At 41.3% G+C, this 25,370-nt stretch overlaps 2 protein-coding genes across 4 annotated transcripts in view; both read right to left on the bottom strand.

Annotated features, from left to right (window-relative positions):
• The window catches only part of GUCA1C (guanylate cyclase activator 1C), a 48,280-nt gene that overhangs the window by 15,292 nt on the left and 7,618 nt on the right, over window positions 1-25,370 (bottom strand). Inside the window, exon 1 of one of the 2 annotated variants that reach the window (XM_039481969.1) lies at window positions 20,054-20,314. The exons of the other annotated variant lie outside the window; for it this stretch is intronic. Within the exon in view, the coding sequence (XP_039337903.1) occupies window positions 20,054-20,248 (195 nt within the window). The 5' untranslated portion in view covers window positions 20,249-20,314. Of the gene's footprint in view, window positions 1-20,053; window positions 20,315-25,370 lie in introns of those variants that run through there. 2 annotated transcript variants of the gene reach the window in all.
• Window positions 6,354-25,370, bottom strand: part of MORC1 (MORC family CW-type zinc finger 1) — a 169,986-nt gene continuing 150,969 nt past the window's right edge. Inside the window, exons 29-31 of one of the 2 annotated variants that reach the window (XR_005582899.1) lie at window positions 13,071-13,226; window positions 8,527-8,582; window positions 6,354-6,480 (exon numbers count right to left, since the gene is read on the bottom strand). The gene's annotated coding sequence lies outside the window, so the exon portion shown is untranslated. Of the gene's footprint in view, window positions 6,481-8,526; window positions 8,617-13,070; window positions 13,227-25,370 lie in introns of those variants that run through there. The other variant, XM_039481905.1, reaches the window with a different exon arrangement.

Raw genomic sequence — 25,370 nt, 5'->3', positions numbered from 1 at the left:
TTTCTCTGGCTTTAAAAAAAAGTGTCAACAGTTGAGAAAGTTTATTAGCTAATCTGTTAGCATGCTGGGCTACAGGATGCTGATATAGAATGTACATGTGTGCATATCCACCCACTCCCTAAGTAATGATGGGCTGTCAGGCCAAGATGAAAAGCCTGGCTAACAGTGAGACTGAAACCAAAATAGCTAATCATGCCTCACCAGCAAAAACTATAGACCTGCAAAGACCTTCAGCCACATCTGAGCCTGAGCAGCCAGTGTACCAAAGGAAGGGAGGAATAGAGATGCTTTTGTCACAGTAACAGGGTTAGCCTTTGGTAAATGAGTATTTCTTGAGTATCTATCCCTGAAGCATCATCCCATGGTAGTATTTAGTAACCATTTCCTGGAAAAGGAATTGCCACAATATTTCCATCTGGTACCAGGATAAGGAGACCCAAAAAATCACATTAAAATTACTTTTTTTTTTTTTTTTTTTTAAGATTTCCAACTCAGTTTTGTTTACTCAGGACTGGAGGTTTGGCTAGTTCTGACAGTTTTCAGTTAGGAGCTCAAATGTCTGGAAAAACTAAAGAAGGGTAACTTGTTGGATGCCTGTCCAAACAGAACTCTGAACATATTGAAGTTCATCCATTTCTATTTGGTAATCTGGGTAGAGTGAGGCCTGGTCTACACTACATAGTTAGACTGATGTAAACTGCCTTACGTTGACCTAGCCGTGGAGGTGTCGTCACTAAAATTTGGCTCCCACTGACATAAGTGCCTCTGTACACTTATTTAGTAACACCACCTCCCTTAGCAGCGTAGAGTTATAGTCAATGTAATTAGGTTGACACCGTGTCAATGTGGACACAGCGTTGCTTATGTAAACTGTTACTGGCTTTGAGGAGCAGTCCCACACTGCCCCAACACTGACAATACAATCAATACAAGTGCTCCGGTTGAGGATGCGCTCTGCTGGCACAAGGAGCAGAGTGTGCACAAGCAACTTAATAACTCAGTGGCTATATGCCAACAAAATTTAGTAGTGTAGAAATTGGCTGAGGCACCGAGAGGCTGTGCAGAACACTTACCAGACTCCCAAGCTCATATCAAAATTCTTTTTTAAATGCAGGCAGATAAGCGGCATGTCTACCCAATACATACTGTAATAGAAGTGTGACACAGGAGTGCTGGTAAGAGACTGAAATATATTTCCTGTCTCCAGATACATGACATCCATCAGCTCTACAAAGATAATACCCCTTTCAAAATTAAGGGTTCATGTAGCTCTCTATGTTGTGCCTACAAGTGCAGTGCCCAACAGGGGAATTAGCAGTCTAAGGGCTCTGTGAGTAGGCCTGCTGGCCTCAAGTGAGTAGGCTGCCAGTCCCCAAAAGGAGGAGGTGGCAGGGAAGTAGGGGGACCCGGGCCTGCTCTAGTCCACTGGATCTCAGCCCAGGGCCTTGACAGCGGCGGAGGGTTCCGCCACTTGGTCATCGGGGATCCCACCGAAAAATGCTGACCTAGACTCTGGCAACACAACTGAACTAATATCTGGTGTCCCTGGGTTACTTCTTACTACTCCTTCTGAGTGTACCTTGGTCTCTTGGGTTCCTCCGTCTCCCTGGGGAGAGCCCTCAGAACAGTTGCCACGGGCTTCAGATGGTCCTCCCAGTGGCAAACTGTATACCACCACGTCATCGAGATAAGTGGTGGCTACTCGGTGTGGGGCTGGAGTAGGCAACCCACTAGCGCTGGAAGGTTTCAGGGGTGCCATGAAGGCCGAAAGGCATCTGGGTGAACTGATAGAGCCTGCTTGGGGTGACAAAGGCCCTTTTTCCACTTGATCCTGGATCAAGTGGGATTTTCCAATAACTCTTAATGAGATCAAAGGTTGTTATGTACCGGGCTGCTCTGAGTCAATTGAGCAGCTTGTCAATCTGGGGCATTGGGTAGGCATCGAATTTGGAGAAGGCACTGACCTTCTGAAAATCGATGAAGAAGCAAAGGGTCCTTTCCAGCTTTGGGACCAGCACTAGGGGTTGCACCACGTGCTCTTCAACCTTTCGATAACCCCTAGGTCCACCATCACCTGGACTTCCTTCTCTACCACCTCCCACATTTGCCGTAGGAGGGGTCACATTGCCTCATGGATTACCTCTCCTGAGTTTGTCAGGATGGTGTGCTGGACCAGGGTGCTTTGGCCCAGTAAGGCCGTGAAGATTCTGGGAAAGGTCTTCAACAGGCATAGGGCCTGCTGCTCCTATATGAGGGTGTCTCTGAGTAGGGGCTTTTTGGAGTAAGCGGTTCCAGGGACCTGGGGACCCAGGTCTGATTTGGGAGGTATGGGGCAATCAGCAGACCTTCCCACTTGTGCCACAGCTTTAGGAGATTGATATGGTATAGCTGTCACTTCCTCTGTCATTCGGGTTGCCGGATTTCATAGGTGATGGATTAATTCATATCACCTCTGCCATTGGGCTAGGAGTTTTGAGTCCTCCAAGGGAAGTAAGAGGAGAACCCAATCACTGGGTTCAAAGGCCTCTGTCCAGGCTCCCTTGTTGTATGTTCTCACCTGTGCCCCCCAGGCAGCCTGCAAGCTCTCCCTCGCCAGGTATCTGGCACGAGCCAAGCATCCTGTAACTGTAGCAAATATTGTAGAGGCCCTGGGCCTGCGACGGTGTCTGTTTTGAGGTTTCCCCCATTAGGTTGAGCAGGTCCAGAGGCTAGCAACTGTACAGCAGTTTGACGGGTGAGAACTTTGTGGAGGATTAGGACACCTCCCTGATGGTGAGCAGCAGGGGTTGGATTAATTGGTCCCACTGGCACAGGTCCCTGGGTGGAAACTTGCAGAGCATGTCCTTCAGCATTCTGTTGAACTGCTTGACCAGCCCATCAGTTTGGGGGTGATAGACTGAAGTCTGCAGCTTCTTGATTCCAGGAGCCCACAGACCTGGTGGAGTTGCCAGGATGTAAAATCTGCTCCCTGGTCAGTAAGGAACTCTCAGGGCAAGCCCACCCAGCCGAAGACCTTCAAAACTTCCACCATGATGGTTCAAGCGGTGGTGTTCCTTAGTGGGATGGTCTTGGGGAAGAGGGTGGCGTAATCCATAGTCACCAGGATATAGAGGAACCTGGAGATGCTCTGGGCAAGGGGCCCCACCAGGTACATTGCAACCCTCTCAAAGGGGGACCAGGGGAGCCTTTCACATTTCCCAAAAGGTCTCCAGGGTAATGTCCAAGGTGTCAAGTATGGCTGTCTTTACTCACCCATAGTCTCAAGCCTTGTCATTTGGTAGCACATGATAGGCTGCCTGGGCTATCCTGTCCATATTTAGTAGGTTAAAGGTTGGTTCAGTCTCCATGCCCACTCAGATGTTCAACCTCTTTGCGAAGATGACCAGCAAGGATGTCGGTTAGTGACAATCTTGACAGGAATTTGGCAATGTGGGGATCTGCCCCCTAGGAACTGGGCTGAGAACACATTTTACACAGATCACTGAATCAAATAGGCTCTGAAAAGATAGATTTTGCCTCTACCAATTTGATCTGGTGAATGAGAGGCAAAGTGAGAGAGTTTTCTGTATATTTCACTATATTGCAAGCTTGGGGTATTTTGTTTTTGTTTGTTCGTTTGAGGTTTTTTTAAAGTATCAGTGCTTGATTAACAAAACATAGAACTGTGCCAACGAGACTCCAAACAGGCCTGGGGATTTGGTGCTTATATAAAATTAATCTCTTGTGCTAACTCTGAGGCTCCATGGGAAAGAGTTAAGCTGTTCTTTCTCTATATAGGACAAGCACAACAGGGAGCCCATTAACACTCAGTAACCACTAAGGCTTTTTTTTTTTTGGGACTACTCTGATCACAGCTCTAAGACTGGGTACAACTTTAGGAACGAGCACTAGAAAATTAGGCAAAAATCCTACAATGACTATAATTTGTTTCCATTTAACTTCTAGGAGGCCCTGGGCCCAGGCCTGTATAAGTACAGAAAACTAGTGGGGAGAAGAAAACAAAGGATGGTGCAATGTCATAGGAACTGCACACCAGCCTCTCTGTAACCCAAGAACCTCTAGATGCCAACTGGCAAGGGGGTTCAGAGGGGTTACAGGGATCTCTTGGGTCTTGCATCTACAGTCTAGTTCCCCAATGCATGTCATGTAAGGTCTCAAAAGCTGGTGTCACATTGATCATCAATTACATCGCAGAATGCATTTACGAATGTTGCGTAAGGAGTTATGTAAATACCCTGAAAATATGTTCTTTCTTACAGCTTGTTACTAAGTACTGGTCACCAGCAAAGATGAAAAACAGGTTTTCTGTCAGACGAGGTGTTCAGCCATCTGTTTACATGCAAACTGAGTATTGTCTCTTTCACAATGGACAACTATTAGCATTTTATGTTAAATGCTACTGAAGAGCTGATGGGAACTTCAGAAAGACACTAATGGGAAGAGAGAAACAGCAGAAGAGGGGGATCCCTGTCTGAGGGTGCAGGTCAAAGGCTTACTCTACTCTACAAAAAAAGACACCCAGGCACCCTTCATTGAGGAAGTAAATGGACAGCACGTTTGCTTGATGGAAAAAGGGATCTCAGCCAAGCTTGGTTCAAAAGATTGTCAAGAACTTTGGTTGAGATAAGCTTCTTTAGATGGGAGGTTAGCCTGTTATTTAAGTTTAGTCTCTAGAAAGTGTGTTATGATTTTGTTTTATAAGTAATCATTTGTTTCCAAAATTCTTACTCACTAGCACTTGGGTCTTTGTTCTTTGATAATAAACTTATTCTTGTTTTCATGATAAATATAGTTAAGTGCTGCGGTATTAAGCACAGTGATGGTCCTGAGTTGAATCTTACAAGCTGGTGTGTACTGTTCCCTTGGAAACTGCAGGTCACTTAATTCTGTAAGTATTCTGTGGATAAGGGGCTGGACACTGCAGGGTTGGTATGTGCCCATCGTTACCAATACAGAGAGAACGAGGCCTGGAAGGCAGCGCTTGTGCTGCTAGAGGCTGGCGGTTTCAGGGAGCTGATCCACAACAAGCACAGACAAGACTTCATCATGCTAAAGGCAGGAGGTGGTGAGGTGCCTTGCAAACCTGGCAACCCACGGGGAGCATTGCACTCCTTTAAAGTGACAAAGAGGCAACTCTACTGTCCTAAACCTAAACATCAGCCTAGCTACTTTCATGAACACTGAACTCTTGAGATAACAAAGACCAAAACCCTTTATTTAAGCCAGCTACACAAAATAAACTTGGGGAATTCAGATAAAATGGATCCCTGACCTAAAACACCCAGCTTTGGGGTTAGCAACCAACCTACAACCCACAAAAAACTAGTCAACAAAACAAAAAAACAAAACAAAACAGCAACATCTAGTTCTAGTACAGATGAGCAAATTCACACACCAAAAACTTATTTCTTGGGTCTGTTTTTTATTATTCAGTTCCTATGCAATTTTTCTCAATGCACTGTGACAACATAGACCCTACAACAACACCAGAAGCTTGCATTTGAATAAAACTTAAAAAAAATTAATAATCTGGACTTGCTAGCCCTGTAACTAGTCCAGTGCAACTAGTCTAAGCAGCTACCCTTATTAGGCAACTTCCTGATTTTTATTAAATCTCCCGAAATATATGGAGTAGAGTTCTGTTCCACTGCATCTAGCACATCACCTCCTTGAATCAACCTTTGCCTCTTAGAGCAGGTTTCAACATGCATTGCGCTGCCATATCATTCACTATGCTTACAGGGTTAAAAGCCCCACAGAGACAGTCAACAGATCATGTGAGGAGGGAGTTCCTCAAGTGAGTCAGTGGAGACTCCTCAGTGTGTGTGGGCTTTAGTGGTGGATATTTTCCCCTGCTCCCCTGAGAACTGTTCAGCTCTAAAGAGCACTGGAGAAAGCAGACATTAAAACTGGAGACGGGGGAGTTATGTTTTGAGCTGGCTTTCAAATATCTTTAAAAACACCCAGCAAAATTAAATTGAAGCAACCAAATTCTGCATGTTTTGGGTTGGAAACCATGAAAAAAAATTGAGTGGAGAGAAGAAAATTAAATGATTAGTTACTAAACAAAGGTTAACACTGAAAGGCTAAATAGGAGCATTATTTACTTCCAGTTAATTATCTTAGTTGAATTATACGATGCTTCTGCTGAAGGGAATGATACACAATCTTTCAGGATTTGTGTGGCATTTGTATCAAAACCAGATTATGTGAGGCATTTCTATGCACTTAATTTGACAGATTAATCACATGAAATGCAAAAGGGGAAAGCTCCTGCTCTGGATGTAATGAGAAGCCATTAGTGTGCAGCTGGCAAGGCTGATGAGGTGTTGAAAGGGGGTTTGTTCAGTAGTAGCTGCATCTCATAAGGAACGGGGCAATTTATTTTCATCCTTTTATGACAGGATATTGCTTTAGAATGTCAGCTGTGTGCAATTGCTGGCGGCTGTTCTCTTTAGTCACTCACCAGAGCTCTGTGGCCTGTAAAAAGAAAATGGGGCACTAAAGGAATTATGACATTATGGAACGATAATTAGGTAATACTCTAGCACCAGGAGTTTAACAAGAACATTATCCTTGTGTATCTAGAATAGTGTTGATAATCTTCAGAATTAGTTAAAAAGCTCTAAACATTGCCCTCCCAATGGCCATTCAAACAATTCTTCCTAATGAATTTATTTGCAAGTACTTTAAACAGTCACTTCTGATGTTGTGAATGCACAACTGATTTAACAGGGCTGAGACTCACGTTTGCACTGAAATCAGAATTAACATAAAGCAGGGTAGATGTGATGGCTGATGTTTCTATTCAGCCAGTACTATCAAAGCTGTGTACATTAGTAATAATTTGAGAATTTGCATAATGCCTTCTATCCCAAAGCAATTCATTAACCATGCAAAAGCAGCGCCACTGAAATGCAGACAACTGTGGGAGAGAGTGAGCCAACCAATTAGCACAAAGCACACTGCTTAACAGCAGTGGCAGAACTAACAGGGATGGCAACTGTCTTCCCCTGCTTCCCAGGCCTGGTGTGGTTAGGTGTATGTGTGGTGCCTTTTCAAACCTATTATGCAATTGATAGGAGGTGCAGGACATGAATTTTCACACTCAGCCTCAGTGGCAGCTCCTGTCCCACGGGGCTGGGCCCAGCCTCCCACTCTGGGCAGTGCAATGGGGCACAACACATCACACAGTGCTGTGACCTCATTCACCATGTCACAACAGCACTCACTGTGGTCTGGCTGCCCCTCTGTCATGATACGGGGCAGCCGGGCCAACCCGGAATGGTGCTATAATCCCACAGGTCAGGTCACAACACTTAGAATTGGGAGCTGGGTCCGGTGCCATGGGACAGGAGCTGCCCCTGTGGGGTGAATGTGGGGCATGCTTGCTCACTTGCTCTCCCTTCCCTCCCCTCCCCTGGGCCAGTGTTAGAGTTATGGTGGTGGGGTGGAGGATGCAGGTGGTCCATTCCCCCTCAGTAGGGCAAGGAGGAGATTATAGCAGCAGAATGCACCCATTGAATAGGGAAGCACCACTAATGACCCATTACTTCCCCCTTGCCCCCAGTTGTACTCTGCCACTGCTTAACAATGTGGGGAGGGGACATTTTGGCAAGGAACACTAACGGTGAACCCTCAGTCTTAGTAAGAGTACTTTGGGCTCATTAAGGGGCTATGCAAACAAGCAGGATCTTGGTTTTAAGTTTGCATCTGAAGGATTCCTACGCAGTAAACTGCACAGAACTCTATTTAGCTACATCAGAAGGGTTGAGTTGACTCTACCAGGATGACAAACTTGTAAATCTAGAGAGTCTAGGGATTTCAAATCCAAGGCTTAGACTACTAACACACCCCACACTTTTAAAACACTTATTAAGAAACCTGATAAAATAGAAGGAAGAGGTTAAGTATTTGCTCTGGCCAAGTATCAGATTCTGATAGCTTAGACTAACTGTCTGAGGTTTACAGCTAATCCAGAGGTTATGAAGTAAGTTGCCTGTAATAGAAAGAACATCTGATGTGTTTCATGTTTCACAGGGGCTACCAGTCTGCTGGTGATACCCTGCAGGGGTACCCAGGGTCATGACACACATCACTACCACCTGCCCCTAGTGCAAGGAAACCTTGTCTGTGCCTGCTGTGGGTCAACTCCACTGGCTACGCAAGCACTCCCTTCCTAGGCCTTGCAAGCCCTGCTGTTACTCTAGAGGTAACAGGCTCCCTTGAGCCCTCCGAACATCTCCCTGAAGTGTCCAACCCCATGGCCACTGGACGGACACTTGCAGTATTTATAGAATTGCTGTTCCCAAAGAAGCAATACACCCTAGCTTACCAGTTACAGCTCCGATCACCGCTACACTTAACACACAGCACTTAGATGTGTTTATAGTGAGATCAAGTATAAGTGTATTTAACAAAGCCTAGAGATTCAAATAATAGCAAGTATTGGAAAGCAATGATTATACATACAAAAAAATCATAACACTCATTCTAGAGCTTAGACTTAATTAACAAGATACTCACATGTCTTGTATCATAATGCTTGCAACACTTTATAGCCAGGATTGCCTGTGATCCTCCTTTCATGAAAAAAGCAGGCTGTCAGCTTGCCTCCTAGGTGAAGATACTAGTGTTTTCCTTTGCACATCAAGATAAACTAGAACAATTCTTGGTCTTTATTCATAAACAGGGCACCCTGCCCCCTGCTGTTTTTTTTCCATTCTGTAAATTTCCTCTTTTGTCAATTTCACAATCTTATTTAGTCTTTGGCTAAGTATGCAAATAGTGTGTGTAATAAAATACACAATACACAAATGGCCTGACAGGGAGATAGGTGTCTGTTACCTCTTGCCTGAAAGAAACATGTCAGAGATGTGTCACCTCTCAGTGACCTGCCTTAACTCCTGGAACTTAAGAACATATAGATTTCAGTATAGATACATAGCTTCTTAAATACTACCCATACATACATTTCACAATTATTGTGGCAACCAGGGAGCAACTGGCTCTCTGTAGTGACCCTCACATGCCACCCTTCGATTAACTATTATGCAGATATCCAACCCGGGGTCCCCACTTATTTCCTTTCACTTTTTTAAAAACCTGTTTCCCAGTGAAAAAAATTGGGGATAGTTTAAAAAACTGGGATTTCTGCACATTTTCAAAATGATAATTTTCAACCAACTTTGAATTGGTAAAACTTTTTATTTTGAAATTTAAAATGGAGACATTAGAATTTTTTCCCCCACAAAATGTTTGGTGTCAAAAGCCCATTTCTCAATACCAAAAATCATCGCAAAATATAAAATTGGACCAGCTTTCATTTTTACAGTACCTAAATAAATGAGGTCCAATCTTGGTTGGGCCTTCTAGGAAATACTGTAATATAAATTTACAAATAATAATTAATAATAGATTAGAAGAACCCACACTCTGAATCTGATCACTCCCTTTATTGCTACAAAGATGGAAACAAACTTTGTGTTGAGTTTGAGGAGCTGAATGAGAAAACGAGGATTTAAAAAAAGGAAGATTTCCACTTTTTCCACAAAGAAAAAAATATTTATGGAGAAGACAGGAGCTGATTTTTTCCTTTTTTTTATTTCCTTCCAGAAACCAGATGTCTTGACAAAACTTCTTTTTCTGGGACACACAGCGCCAAGATTTGTTCTTTCAATGCATTTTGATAGTTACTGCTTCTCGATATTGCCTTTTAGAATACATTGAGCACTGGATCTTGGGAGTGAAAGTGTACATTGATAACTGGATGTGGGGCAGCACTGCTCGTAAATATTAACTGCAGAAAGTACTGGAAGCAGCAACCAATAAATCCAAGAGTCAATTTCTAATAATTGAAAGAAATTGAGAGAAATTGGTCACACAGGGAATACATTTCATTATTTTAAGAGTCAGATGTTTTTGAACATACAGACACCTGAAGATAAAGGAAATTCAGGCCAAGATTTATAAACAGAGTAATCCATTTGTAGGTGCCCAGTTTGACATTTGAAAAGGGCCTGATTTTCAGCGCCAAACATGCACCCTGGTCCCAGCCAGGACATCACCCATTAACAACAGATGTGCTCTCAAGAGCGCATGCTTTGTTTGATGACACAACCAGGCATTGGCACCAGAAGGATTGCAAGAAGAATGTATGGGGAGGATAACATGTTGGGTGGGGGGCAGAAGCAACTCAGACAGGCCAAATTTGAGTGGTGTTGCAACCCCGTCCACCAGGAAGGAGCAACCTGGCCAATTCTGAGAGCATGGTGCTACAACATGGGCACAACGCCACTCAAATTTGGCCTAGTCACCCCTCATCATACCAACAGAGAAGGGGTTCCACCATAATGCCACCCCTTCATTGTCCCCCTGCCAAGTTAAGGTGCTCAAAAGTTGGGGGCAGGGAGGGCAATGGTATCTCCGAAGCACATGCTACCAGATTATCTGGCACAAACACTAATAATGTGAGAATATGGTAAAAGCATCATGTGATAGATCAGCAAGAATATGGTATGAAATGGAAGGAAAAATAACCAAGGATGACATATTTCAAGCAATAATACAAGCTACAATTAATGGACGGAGAAGTTAACCCTTCTCACCTGCATTTTAATAGTATAAAAGAACTGTCTATGACTTTGGGAGCACTAGTATTGAAAAAAATCACAGGAACAAGAAGTCAGGTGTGGAAAGGATAAATGCAAAGTGTCTTCAAATGACTACAGCAGAAAGTCAGAGAAATCATTCTGGCCACAGATGAAAGAGGAAGCAAATGAGGAGACTTCCTGAGATACAGAGAAGCTCAGTGGAAAGAACCCAGGCCCTTGGGAGTCCTCACTGATGTTGGGAACACAGCCACATGATTATTCATAATGGACTGTTCCTGCAACTTCTCAGAAGTAGTGACTCTGGAAGATACCACAGTTTCATATGTGACAATGTTAAATCTCAGTTCCTGGACTTTGCTGAAAGTCATGAATATCACCATAAGACATGCAGCCTTAGATACACCTAGAAATGAACAGATTAGAAGTCCATACACTGAAGGACTTGATCAAAAAGCAATTTATTTAAGAGAACATCAATACTTAGCTCTTCTCGACAGAGCAACACTGCTGCAATGTGAAAAGTCGCTAGCAAAATTTAGTCAAAGGGTAACACAACTCTGTTTTTGAGACAGGTAATAGACATCTCCAAACACTGAATAAAGTCATAACAGATGCACAAGATGTTTACCACATTAAAAAAAAAGATATATAGAATATGACAGGAAGGTTGTGTATGTTATGAGATGAATTCTGGTTATTTTTCTCACTGTAACAAGAAAATAGCTAAAGTTCACCAGAAAGCATATTAGCCTCTGGAGCCTGGGGACCTAGCTGACAGTACAATGATATAACCAGCCAGAGTGCACTTAGCCAAACCATTATACAACACAGTTATAAAGAAATCTTCTAAAGCTTAGGTCTGTACCTGCTGTTCTGGGGAAGTCCTCTACAATTTAACAGATTGAGATAGTTTTTTTTTAAACCATCCTGCACAGTGTAATAGAAAAATCTGATTATACAATTCTTTAGGGAGTTAAAATCTATGGAAAGGATGTAATTCTCTAATAGAATTTATAGGTTATTAAAGTAATTTCTATAGAATCCAATTCAATATTTGTAGAACATATACCAATTTAATTTCTATTGCATTCCACTGGATTTTCTACAAAGATGAACTAAATGTTAAGGGTCCTTTGAATATGGGGCCCAAACAATGTAACCCAATCCCTTCAAAGTTGACAATTCATAATTTACTAATAAGATGCCTTGTAATATCCAAGTGTTGCAGACCAAAAACGTGAGTTACTTTATATACACGATAAGTTTATGCAGCATCACTTAGGCACAATAAACTGATTGAGGGGGTAAATGCTTTTTGTTGGTTTGTGTCTCAGACTAGCCGAGGCTGTGTGTATAGATACACAGACACACACACTCTCTTTCTCTCTATTTTAAATATGAGAGACAATAGTGGTGTCATTTCCAGCTGTAGTAAGAAAGATGATGATCAGTGTTGTTCCTATATATTTACCTGTTCCCTCTAGATCTTTGTGTAGAATCTGCTTAATTTATTGATACAAAAGCTTTTATTACTGCTTTACCATGCAAATAACAAGGCTATGGGAGAGCAAGATCTGTTTTTTCCATGAAACAAGAAAAAGTCAAAGTTTTAATATCAGAAACTTGATTGCTGGTGATGGTAATGCTAGAAGCTGGGCTCAGACTGGGAAAGAAAGAAGTGGTACTTCTAAGTTACATATTCCACCACGTTTCCCTTTACACAAAACTCTGCACACTTGCGATACCAAAAGAAAACACTGCTCATAGTAGACTGAGTAAATATTCATAACATGATCATCCTTCTCCTTTCCTGTGTGCTTTGACCAGAAGTTAAGCCTGAAGCCTAATTATATCAATGTGAACATTGTTAATTTTCCAAATGATGTAAAGGAGCAGTTCACACCTCTCTTGAATTATGGCAAGCTGTCTACAGATTCAAATAGACATCATTTGTTAACATTATATCTGTCACAGTTTGAAGGTTCTGTTTGCAAATACAAGAACTAGAGACTTTTTTTTTTTTTTAAAGGAAAGCTTAGATTCTGGAGCAAAAGAAGACTGTCTCCAGGAAAAAGATGCACAACTTGGCTAAGTCACTATGAACCAACCCAATTCAGCACTGATACCAGAGACAGAAAGACAATCATATGGGACTGTATCAAAATGAATGATTTTGTTTATATGACTACATAACTATCCTCCCAAGCACAAAACTAAATATTCTTTTAAATTAAATTCCATGCTATCAACCAGCTTTTGCTTAAAACTTTTCTGCTGTTCCCCCCACCTTCCGGAAGTTCTCCAGCGTATTCACCAATCTCTCTTTAGAATGTTTCCTTAAATACTTTTTATAATTGTCCCTCTTAAATCTATCTTTTCTTAATCTCATCTCTTCAGTGTGATATCAGATACAGCTTAATTTAATACATAAGTAGTTTAAATACTTGTTCATGTCACCTTTTGGTCGTCAGCTTTCAAAGCTACTCTTATCACTGTCTCCTCATATATAACTCCCTCCTTGCTTTGGAGATTCCATTCCTCTGGACTTCAACTTTTCTTGGGTGAGATGACAAAAAAGACACTATTCTCCAAATGAGGTCTATCCAGTTCTTTCTGAAATATTACCAGAAAATCACTGGACTCTCAGAATAGAAAAGTAAAAAGGATCAACAGGATTTTGGCTTGTAGCACTGGAGGACTAATTATAACCTACATTTTAAAAACCAATTTTCTTATAATACGACAGTCATTTATTCCTTTGGCTAGTTTCCTTTAAGGCCATAATAAATAGCATAAGAACTTGGATAGCAAGATCCTATTTTCAGTATATAGTTCCCTATGCTAAATAAGTATGAAAATCTCGTTCTTCACAGGTCACAGGAACCTAACCAACTGATTTTTGCATTATTTAATTACTACATTTAACAGAGATACAACAGAACAAGTAGCTTATCTATAAGCATGTGGAAATGCATGGCAATGCATTGATTAAATGATCAAAAAAGTCTTTGAATACAACTTTTCATATCAAAGTAAATCTCATTAAAGTATTGTAGCCAATTTTAACAAGATTTCATCCACATTTGGGTTGTAAGGATTTTCTCCTTACACTAAATCAAACCCTAATTGCTTGTACCATTATGATTCGGTTTCTTTTATAAACTGACAAATAAGACATCCTTATCTATAGGTTAGGATAAGAATATTTAATTAGCAGCAATTTAACATTTAGGAAATATTTCCATATTGATATTCCTGTTTAAGAATGATTAAAAAAACATAATTGTCATTTATAGTCAATGCACTAGGCATTAAAATTTCTAGAGAGGCCTACTGCATCAGGGTTAATGTAATCTCGCTTCTTGAATGTGTTTGTGCCCACAACATATATCAGATCTCTGAAACATGATCTGTGTCATGCACACAGAGCTGCTGAAGGAACATACACCTTCAAAACTACTTAAATTTGTATAAACAAAGGAGCTTCTGCCTGGAAGTACATCCATGGAGTGCACGGTGGAGGACCAGGTGACCATTCAACATGTCCAGGGAGCAGGGAAAAGAGGAGAAGCAGTAGGAGAGTGAGCCCACGGGATTGTTTTTTATATATTTTACACACACCCACACACACACACCCCGCTACCTCGATATAACGCCACCCGATATAACACAAATTTGGATATAACGCGGTAAAGCAGTGCTCCAGGGGGGCGGGGCTATACACTCCGGTGGATTAAAGCAAGTTCAGTATAACACGGTTTTACCTATAACTCAGTAAGATTTTTTGGCTTGCAAGGACAGTGTTCTATCGAGGTAGAGGTGTATTATATATATATATATAAAACATTTTATTAAGGCAAAGTTACAATAAAACATTAACATATTACATCATACATTACTTGTTACATATTGATATTACTTGTATATGTACATTACTAATTAATATTCAAAGAACCTGGCTAAAGATTCTGGTTTGCTGGCTGGGGAATCTTCATCTTGTGAGTATGCTAGAAAGAGTGACCAAATTTCTAAATACTTACTCCTCTTTTTGGTGCTTCTCTTGTATTATACTTGGTATGAAAGCTTTTCCATTACAAGGACAGTCTATATTTTACTATACACAATTCAACAATAATGTGCCCTCATGGAGTCTGACTCTAGCAGACTCTCTCTTTGCCCTATGTCCTTCCCACTGGTTTTCTCCCTCACTTGTGCTGCCTTTTTTGACCCAGCAGTTTAAAGAAAGATAAGAAGCCTTCCTGAGAGAGAGAATCCCCATACTGGCAAACTTCTATGTTAATCATGCCCCCCCACCCGCATGCATACACACACAAACCAACTTATAGTACAACCAGTTCCCTTTGCCTCCAAAAGACTGTATTAGGTATAACTTGTGGCTTACAGAAGCATTGTCCAAATCAAGCATTAGAATATAGCTCGCTCTGGCCAGGCCCAGTGGAAGCAGACCAAGTTCTGGCCAATGACTGTATAGACTCCTCTGAGCAGGGCACGCAAGGGCAGATCCTCGCCTGATGTAACATGCTATTGTTTGATTGACTTCAGCTGACCTACGGTGGTTTACATAAGTTTAGGATGTGAGCTCAGTCTCCTTGTGACCACACATTCAACAGTGATGCTTGGAGCTCTCAAATTCTGCTTGCAGCCAGACACCTGTAGAGGAATATATGGCTAATTTGACTGAAAGCAATATGGGATTGACATGCATCTTTTGAGGTGAGAGGGTACCTTTTGAAATGTCATAAGTGCTGAAATGGTTTTGCAAGCCCAAAGGAATGAAGTTTCTGTTTTGTTTCTGCATAAAAATTGTACCTCCCCCCAACAGATTGATGACAAATTTCACTGAAAATGTTGCAAGTTTTTCAAGTCTTGTGCTACCCAGTGCCATAGAAAACTAAACACTATTTTTTATGATTTTGAAGAAGGGACACTTTTGATTCAGATTTCACAAGAAATCTCTTTGGAAACTTGTGGGGTTTAGGCATAATCCTCCTCCCCCCACATCGCCAAACAATTTTAACAATTGTTAAACATGATGTTATCAATAAGGAGGGTAAGTTGAGTTTTGACATTTATATTTGGCTTCTATTATGATTGCCCTCAAGACACTCTTGCTGAATCATAGGCCATACTATTCCTCAGAAGACGCTCCCAGTGGCCTAGCTAGGTTTGAGAGACTGTCTCCTAGAAGAAAAATGTGCTGCTTTCTACCATGAAGAGAAGATGGATGTGCCCTGGGCCCTCTTATGTATTCTAACAGGCGTATACACAAATGAGGAACATTTAACAAAATATCCCACATAATTAAAATGGATGGCAAGAACTGCTGGATGTCTAAACCAATCTGTATTTAAACAGCAGATGTTTTTGTTTAAGCCTGTTGCTTTAAAGGAAGCTATGTCTTCTGCAGTAAGATGCCACAGAATCTTGAAATTCTGAGTTTCTAGCATCTCTGAAATGGTTGCTAAGAGGAACGATTGGAGCTTTCAATCAATGATCACAGACTGGGAAAACCATTCCTGAGCTGGAAGCAACGGCAAAGCATCGTGTGGTGACAAGATGATGCAAAGTGAATCCTTAGCTTTGACTAAAATGTATTTTACCCATGTCTGTCTGGAGCTTCCCATTTGGCTAGAAGCACTAAGGTTAGCAAGGAAAAGCTAAACACATAGAAACACTATAAAATGGATCGAATTTGATTTCTGACCTGATGTTAATATAACTTTCCCTTTACCAGGTATTGTTTTAGAGAAGAAAGAGAGAGTGTGAGTAAAACAGGAAGCAGCCTGTGAGCATATGACCCTTGAAAAATCTAGAAAGAGGGGTTTGGGGGATCTGGTTTTGATTGGTTTGGGGCTGTCAACTAAGAAATTATTCTTTTATTTCTGGTTCCTCCTGCATTCAGATAAGCAGGCTGTTGTACATTATTTGCATATAAATAAGGTTGCAGGAAAGAAAATACCAGACTCCAGCAATTTCTGTCCCTGTCTAGACCATCCCCAGGACCCTGAACTCTGACTAGCTGCTGGGTCAAAAAAGGAAGCACAAGTGAGGGGAAAAAAACAGTGGGAAGAAGGCACAGGGCAAAGAGAGTCTGTTAGAGCCAGAGTGCCAGACTCCATGAGGGCAAGTTGTCAGGGCAGCTGCTTTGCAAAAGGCCACGTGCACTGTGTGGGTTGCGAGAAGCAGGAACAGAAAACAGGCTGCTTTCTCTAACTCTGAAGCATGTTGCAGCAGGTTAGTGATATTGTTAACCCTCCAATAGGGCAGGCCTGGCCGTGTTAATTATAGAAAGGGGAAATTGGGAGGGAAAACTCATTTTTTTTTAATTGTATATGTGATGGGTTTGGTCACAGAGACTCCTTGGAACTGTCACCTGATATGCTGAAATAACCTCTGAGCCTGTTGTCCCTACCAGCTTCCAGAACCCTGTCTTGTTGAGCCAGACACGCTAGCCTGCTGCAACACAAGCCCAGATCTGAACCACGTCCCTCAAAGCTGCAGACTTAACTGAAAACAGCTCAGCAGGTTACCTGTCTCCAGCACCCAGATACTCAGTTCCCAATGGGGTCCAAACCGCAAATAAATCCGATTTACTCTGTATAAAGCTTATACAGGGTAAATTCCTGTCACATGTCACTGTAAGACCTCTAGTCTCCATTCTTCCTGGGTTGCCCCACTCCTACACAGGAAGGTTTGCAGGTAAATAAACCATTTACAACCAATTGTCCTAGTCAATGGGAGCCAAATCAAGATTCTAAAACCACTATTAATGGCCAACACTTTGCATAATTACAATAGGACCTCAGAGTTATACTTCATATTTCTAGCTTCAGATACAAGAATGGTACATGCATACAAATAGGAGGAATATATAAAGTAGGTTATAACCTTTGTTATGATACCTTACAAGAGACCTTTTGCATAAAGCATATTCCAGTTACATCATATTCACACTCATAAGCGTATTTCCATAAAATACATGGAGTGCAACATGGCAATATACTTTGAATATTGTTTGATTTTAGTCAAACTGTTTTAATTAAATTGACTCAGCTGGTATGATTCACCGACTTTTATTTAAATGTGATAATGGGGAAAGAGTCATTTGTATTTTGCTATTCTCAGTTTTGTATTTTCTTGTAACAGGGCTTTTAAAAAAATCTATATACTTAGCTGAGTGGCTGGTTAATTGGCTAGTTGACTAGCTAACAGTGATTTCAACATAGGAGAAGGAAGAGTCTGCATAGATTTCAGCTGAAGATTTCTATAAGCAAGTGGAGGGAAGATGTTGCTTTTTGACTCAGCAGACTACAGATTTGGTGATCAAGGACTCTAACGGAGACTCAGGTGAACTCAACCTGAGCTTTTGGGAACTCAGAGTTTCTTCTCACTATGTTTCTGTGGGGCCTGACCTGTTTAGATTTAATTTGTTTTTTATTTGTGTTATGTATAACTGTGAAGATAATGTATGTGGCTTATGAAGTAGCCATGTTATGTTGTAGAAAATTAAGTTGTAGTTATTAATTATTATGTTTCTTTATCATTCGATTTTATAAAATTGGTTCTTAAAAATTAAGTTAATTCCTTTTGTTTTTTTTGGGACTTGAATGTGGAAAGGTTGACCCTGTGTAATCCTTGCTGAAAACCCGTAGAGACTGAATTCTGGTCTCCAGGTGCTTTTCCATGGGAAATGGGGGTTTTTAGACACTGGGTAAGGGCAATAAAATAATCTCTAGCCCACCCAAAGGTTACACTTACACATTACATAACCAATTACACTCTTATTTTTCACTGCTGCTTGGCACAGTGCCATTTTATTCCAAACCTATCAAAGTACAAATTATTGGGGATATGTATTTTTGGCTCTATTATTTTTGCATAAGGTGTATTTTAAGTAGTAGTGGTCATTTGGCCTTTGAAATTAAGGAAAATAATGTAATTTGACTTAATGGAAATCAAATGTTGTAAGAAATGGTATAAAATGGAATGAAGGAACATTTAGACTGCATATAAGTAAAATACAATTATTAGTCTGTATAATAGCCATCAGATAGAAGAGGTGACTGTTTCTGTAATATGATTTATTTTGGAGTAAATCAGACAAATTTGAATATGCTATATAAACTGTTATTGTATTGACATGGTATAAAAAAGAGAGAGATATACTAAAATGGCTGCTTCACTTATTCATTCAATGATTCTATCTGGGGCTGTAGTGAAGGCATTCACTACAATGATATTTGCAGATCTGCCACTTGTTGTGTGACTCTGGGCAAGTCACAGCTCTCTCTCTCTGCTTCAGTTCCCCATCTGTAAAATAGAGAACGTAATTCTCTCTCTCTCACTAAGGATATGTTTACACAGCAAAAGCTGTGCACAGGCTAGCCTACCGAATCTAGCTTGACTCCAGCTAGTATAAGTAACAATAGCAATGAAGACTGAACAACATGGGTCATATGTGCCCGGCACAGACCAGAGGTAAATACTCAACTTGCTGGCCCATGCTGTGCTGGCTTCAAGCTAGCCTGTGCACAGCTTCTGTTGTATAGACGTGCCCTATGGGTGTTGTGAAAGTACATTCATGTATAAAGCAACAAAGAGTCCCGTGGCACCTTATAGACTAACAGACGTATTGGAGCATGAGCTTTCGTGGGTGAATACCCACTTCATCAGACGCATGTGGTGGAAATTTCCAGAGGGAGGTATAAATATGCAGGCAAGAATCAGCCGTATGGAGTGGAAATCCATCAACTTCATGAAGAAACTTGCACAAGTACAGACAGATATCATCTTCCTTTCCAAATGCAAATGGATGGACATCATACCAAATGGACTGAAGGTGCCTCCCTCGGTGTTCACACCTCAACTGCTAGAAGAGGGCCTCATCCTCCCTGATTGAGCTACCCTTGTTCTCTAGACTGATTCTTGCCTGCATATTTATACCTGCCTCTGAAAATTTCCATTCCATGCATCTGACGAAGTGGGTATTCACCCACGAAAGCTTATGCTCCAATACTTCTGTTAGTCTATAAGGTGCCAGAGGATTCTTTGTTGTTTTTTTACAGATCCAGACTAACACGGCTCCCCTCTGATAATTTCATGTATGTTTTAGAAGTGCTCAAATACTAGAGTAATGAGCAGAAGAATAAAGCATATAAACAAATAGCAAACTTTTAACTCAATCCAATTTTCAAGAGGATTTCTTAATAAAAATCATGAGCACAGCCTTAGTTTTCCAAACGTGCCCCTTAAAGTACACAAAGGAAGTTGATCTTTATCTAAATAGCCACACTTATTTGTAAGCAGTTCAAATTATATTACATAACCCTCTGCAGTGCTAGGTTTATGAGCAATTCAAAGCAGATCACAGGTTGCATAGTAAAATAAAATGTGTACTATTATAACTAAACAAAGCTTACCTTATTCAAGTCAAAGGTATTAAACACTTGATCAACATATGTGTCTGCCTGTGGATTCAGACCATGCAGATCCAGAAGTGTCTTGAATTCATAGAGACTAAGCTGCCCAGATGGGCACTCTCTCATAAATTTGGTGTACCATTGATGGATCTCTGGAGCATTGATATCATCTGCTGCTGATGCACCGGCTCCCATAGTATCACACAATGAGTATCTTTTTTTCAATGTTTGTTCAAAAACTTACGTTTCTCAACTTCAGTGGCTTGCACCCAACTAAAATTCAAACACAAGCCCTGCCCCTAAAGAGCTAATGTAAACCTCTTATGAGACAGAGCCGATACAAGCCAATTAAAAATAGAAACCTAAGTGAGATTACCTTCAATACCCAGTTTTAAACCAGAAAGGTTTTGTAACATGTTTAAAGTCAAAGCTAATAGAGATACTTAAAAGATTGTTTCTTCAAATTCCCAAGGATGTGATTCTATCCAGTAGATTTTTTTCCACTGATAGTTAAGGCAACTATTAGCAAAAATGTTAGCATATCCTCAAACTGGTTGTCTTTAAACTGTATGGTAACTATTAATGACACACAAAAGTCTGATCCCTAAATGGTTGTAACTAATGGCTACAATTCATGTTGTAACTAAGAAGGAAAAGGTCAGGAATTAACGAGCATGTGTGATGCCAGGGAGAACTCAGACAGCAAAGCTGTGGGTGAGTGGAGCCTTTTCTAAACCAAAGTTCTGGTGGACTCCCTCCTGATGTGCTTCCTGAGTAGTGCTCAGAAACCAATTTCTTTGACTTCTAGTCTTCTAACACTGATGGATTTAAATAAATCCAACACTCTGCCCTGGTTTTATTCCAGGTCTCAGTCATCTAGTGGTGCTTGTATGTTACCTCCATCATAATTTGCTTATACAGTTTTGTATAGGACATGCACAAAAAGTGCTACATCCTTTAAAGGGATCCCGAAACAGATATTACATTATACTGGAATGGTATTTCATATACTTAGCAATAGCTAAAAAGCCTGTAAACAGCAGCTTAAAATATATGGGGGAAAATGGATTTTGTAGTTCAGTAAAGGACTGTCTCACCTCTATGGAGAGACTGCAACAGAATATAATAAATGTAAAATAGAGAACGTAATTCTGTCTCTCACTAAGGGTATGTTAGTTAGTATGTTAATAGCTGATAGTATAACTGATGGAAAAAGCCGGTGGTTTTATGGAATGCAATGGGGGCTAAAATTTATAATCTGCTATAGTTTAACAGCTTCTAGTAAACCCACAGACAAAGCATTCACTGACACTGCAGCAATTCTCCAAAAATCACCTCTCCCCAAGGCCACTGGTGATAGCACATTACTACTTTTATAAACAGGAAAAAATATGAAACAATAAAAAAATAACTTCCAATTGTGTGGCTGAATTAAGGAAATATAAGAGAACACTGCCAGTTTTGAGAGAGTTTAAATGATGATTTGGGATCAGGTTGTGTACGGTAAACAAAATGAAGCAATCAAAAAACTGCCATCACCAGAGGCTGATGTGGCCCTAAAATGTACATTAGAAATTGCTGGATCAGTGGAGACAGCTAAAGATTAATAGATTCACAGATTCCAAGGTCACAATGGACCATTGTGCTCATCTAGTCTGACCTCCTATGCAACACAGACCATTAAACTTCCCCAAAATAATTCACAGAACAAATCTTTTTTAAAAATATCCAAGCTTGATTTAAAAATTGCCAGAGAAAGGAATCCACCCTGACCCTCAGTAAATTGTTCCAATCGTTAATTACTCTCATTGTTAAAAATTTACACCTTATTTACAGTCTGAATTTGTCTAGCTTCCACTTCCAGCCATTGGATCATGTTATACCTTTCCCTGCTAGACTGAAGAGCTCGTTATCAAATATTTGTTCCCCACATGGGTACTTATAAACTGTAATTAAGTCACCCCTTAGCCTCTTTGTTAAACTAAACATACTGAGCACCTTGAGTCTATTGCAATGAGGCAGGTTTTCTAATCCTTTAATCATTCTATTGTCTCTTTTCTCCAAACCCTCTGCCATTTCTCAACATCGTTCTTGAATTGTGGGCACCAGAACTGGACACATTGTTCCAGCAGTCCTAAATACAGAGATAAAATAACCTCTCTACTCCTACTCGAGATCCATTATCCAAGTCTTTGTAGTGCGATGTTCCTTGATGGCCCTTCTGATTTTGATCACCCTTCTAGATGAGCAGGGGAGAAAATTCCCATGCCTGGCTTCACAAGTTCAGAGCAAACATATTCAAAGTTATAAAGCAAAATTGAGGCATTTTGTTATAGAATAGAATACAGACATTGCAAGTGAGATTGATGCATGCAGCAACTTAGAAGCACCCTTTCATAGAATCTAAACACTAAATACATTCTTATAAGACTAATGCCTATTCCGAGCAAAACTAACATACAGGTGAACTGATCTGATCTCCAGCTATGAGTTTGCCAGCTATATTTCTTATTGGAAGGGGTAGATCTGGATTGATGTTGCCTGTTTCTTTCAGTAACTGCTTGGACTACAAAAGAGTTTGGCAAGAGGTGTGAATAAAAATTCTGTTCCCTGGCACAAACTATTTCTTTTCTGTCCTCTTTGGAGTGTGTGTGTGTTGTGGGGGAGGAATGCATGAGGCTGGGGTATGCCAGACCACCTTGGCAAGTTTTAAGATGACTTCATTAATGGGGAGTGGTACCTTGCTAGGCTCAATGCTCTGCAAAATGTTGAGGAGTTTGTAGTGCATAGGAACCCTTCTTACTAGCTCTTGGAACTGCAAAACACAAAAAATCCCCCAATCCTCCACGCCACCCTCCAAGGATTTGACACCTCAGAATACAACGATTTGGTGACTCCAAATGTTGGTGTCAGGACAGGGCATCCGGATCATCCATCACTAGGGCCTGCCCTTGTGAAGGGCCAATTCACTCTACTTCAGAAGCTCTTTCTTCAGATAATGTAGACTTGTGTCATAAATAAACAGATCAGGGTTAAGGTCTCTTTTACCTGGAAAGGGTTAACAAGCTCAGTAACCTGAGAAACACCTGACCAGAGGACCAATCAAGGGACAGGATAATTTCAAATCTCTGTGGAGGGAAGCCTTTGTCTGTGTTCCTTGTTGGCTCTGTGCTCTCTTTGGATCTAAGAGAGGCCAGTCATGTCTCCAAGTTCTCCTGGAGTAGTTCCTACTATCCAATAGTAAGTATTAATTAGAAAGGCAGATTAGTCTTATAATTTGATTTCTACATTTGCAATTGTGTGTTTGCTGAAGGAAATTCTTTATTTCTGTTTGCTGTTACTCTGATTATTCTGAGGAGGAGGGAGGGGAAGTCTCTCCAGTTTTTATAAGTTAAACCCTGTATTTTTGCATCCTGGTAATATAGAGATAGTGTACTTTTTTCTTTCTCTAATAAAATCTTTTCTTTTTTAGAACTTGAGTGATTTCTTTCCTTGTTTGGATTTTCAGGGGAAGGGGGGGGTGGAAAGTGAATCCCTCTTTGTTTGATTCAAGGAGTTTGAATCAAGGTATCTCTCTCCAGGACTAGGGAAGGGGAGGGGGAGGTGAGTCCCTCTTTGTGTTGAGTCAAGGATTTGACTCGGTGTGTAATCTCTCCGGAGCAGGCTGGAGAGAGAGAAGGGGGGGGAGGGGAACTAGCTGTTTCTCTCTCTCTGGTGAGATTCAAGGGGTTTGAATCTGGGTTCCCCAGGGGAAGTTTGGGGAACAGGCAGTGTCAGACACTTAAAAACTGACTGGTGGCAGCGAGAACCAGATCTAAACTAGGATTTTAGTTTAGAGGAGTCCATGCAGGTCCCCATCTTGTGAACCCAACAGCTCCAAGTGCTGGAAAAACCTATGACAACTTGTAACTGGACCTGTTCTCTAGAGTCTCACCTGAAAATAGGAAACACTCCAAATTCTTAACACAAAGGTCAGATACTTTCCCCAGAGCTTTAATGTTGGTGTGCCTAACAAAGCACACGGGAGGGACAAGCTTGTAAACAAAGACCTTTTCCTTGATTTACAAACGTAGCTTTTCTTAGAAAAGAAACCAATTACAGAAATACAGGTTTAACAATGACAGGCTAATGTTAAATACTAGAACAAATGTAATACTTAGATGGCTGTAGTACTTATCTTCCTGAAAAATGCAAAGAAATCTGCACCCCAAATGGATACAGTACACAGATCACATCATCCATTACTGAGATGTAGCCACCTCTACTGTAAAATATGGCAGCTTTGTAACAGGTGTGACAAAGTTCCTCCTCTGCCTTGGTGGGTCCTGCACTTTCTGGTGGATTTGCTCGCCTCAGAGGTTCACAGCAGCCCTCAGTTTGGCCACGTCTGCTAGAGGCTCAAACCTGCTGTTCACTCAGCTAACCTCATCACTGGCCAGCATGGGGGAAATGGAGAACAAGCCCCACAGTCTCTGTGTCCCACCTAGTGGGTCGGGGACAGGCCAGGTCCCTTTCCAAATTAGACCTTCCCTTCTGGTGTTGCTCACAGACCAGGTCAACTCCTGTGTCTGATCAGGAGTTGAGGGGATGGGGGGAACCCAGGCCCTCCCTCTACACCGGGTTCCAGGCCAGGGCCCTGTGGATAGCAGCTGTCTATGTGTCCTGTATCAGCTGCACGACAGCTACAACTCCCTGGGCTACTTCCCCATGGCCTCCTCCCAGCACCTTCTTTATCCTCACCACAGGATCTTCCCCTTGAAGCCTGATCATGATTGTACTCCTGAGTCCTCCAGCAGCTTCTCACTTTCTGCTCCTTGCACCACCCCACTAACTGATGGGAGGTCCTTTTTAAACCAGGTGTCCTGATTAGTCTGCCTGCCATAATTGATTTTTGTATGTTCTTAATTGGCTCCAGATATCTTAATTAGCCCGCCTGTCTTACTTGGTTCTAGCAGGTTCCTGATTGCTCTAGTGCAGCCCCTCTCTGGTCACTCAGGGAACAGAAAACTACTCATCCAGTGGCCAGTGTATTTGCCCTCTACCAGAGTCCTGTACCCCACTGGTCTGGGTTTGTCACACAGGGCACAGTAACTGTGCATATCAGTTCTTTGGGTAGAAAACTATGGGGATTGTTCAGGAGGCAGAATTCATTACCTGTCCTTAACATTCGGCCAGAATACCACTTATAAGTACTCTGTGCAGAAGTACTGGCTTGGGGATCTTTAATAACCTCAAGTCATTAGGATATCAGTTTCAGGTCTCCTCTGAAAATGCTCTCTAGCCCAAGAGTAGAGTTTCCTTCCTGGCTGCAGGAATA

The sequence above is a fragment of the Mauremys reevesii genome, linkage group 1 (genome assembly GCF_016161935.1).
Source record: "Mauremys reevesii isolate NIE-2019 linkage group 1, ASM1616193v1, whole genome shotgun sequence".
Classification (NCBI taxonomy): Eukaryota; Metazoa; Chordata; order Testudines; family Geoemydidae; genus Mauremys; species Mauremys reevesii.
Note: the sequence above shows the minus strand (reverse complement) of the source record. Positions and strands in the feature narration are given on the sequence as shown.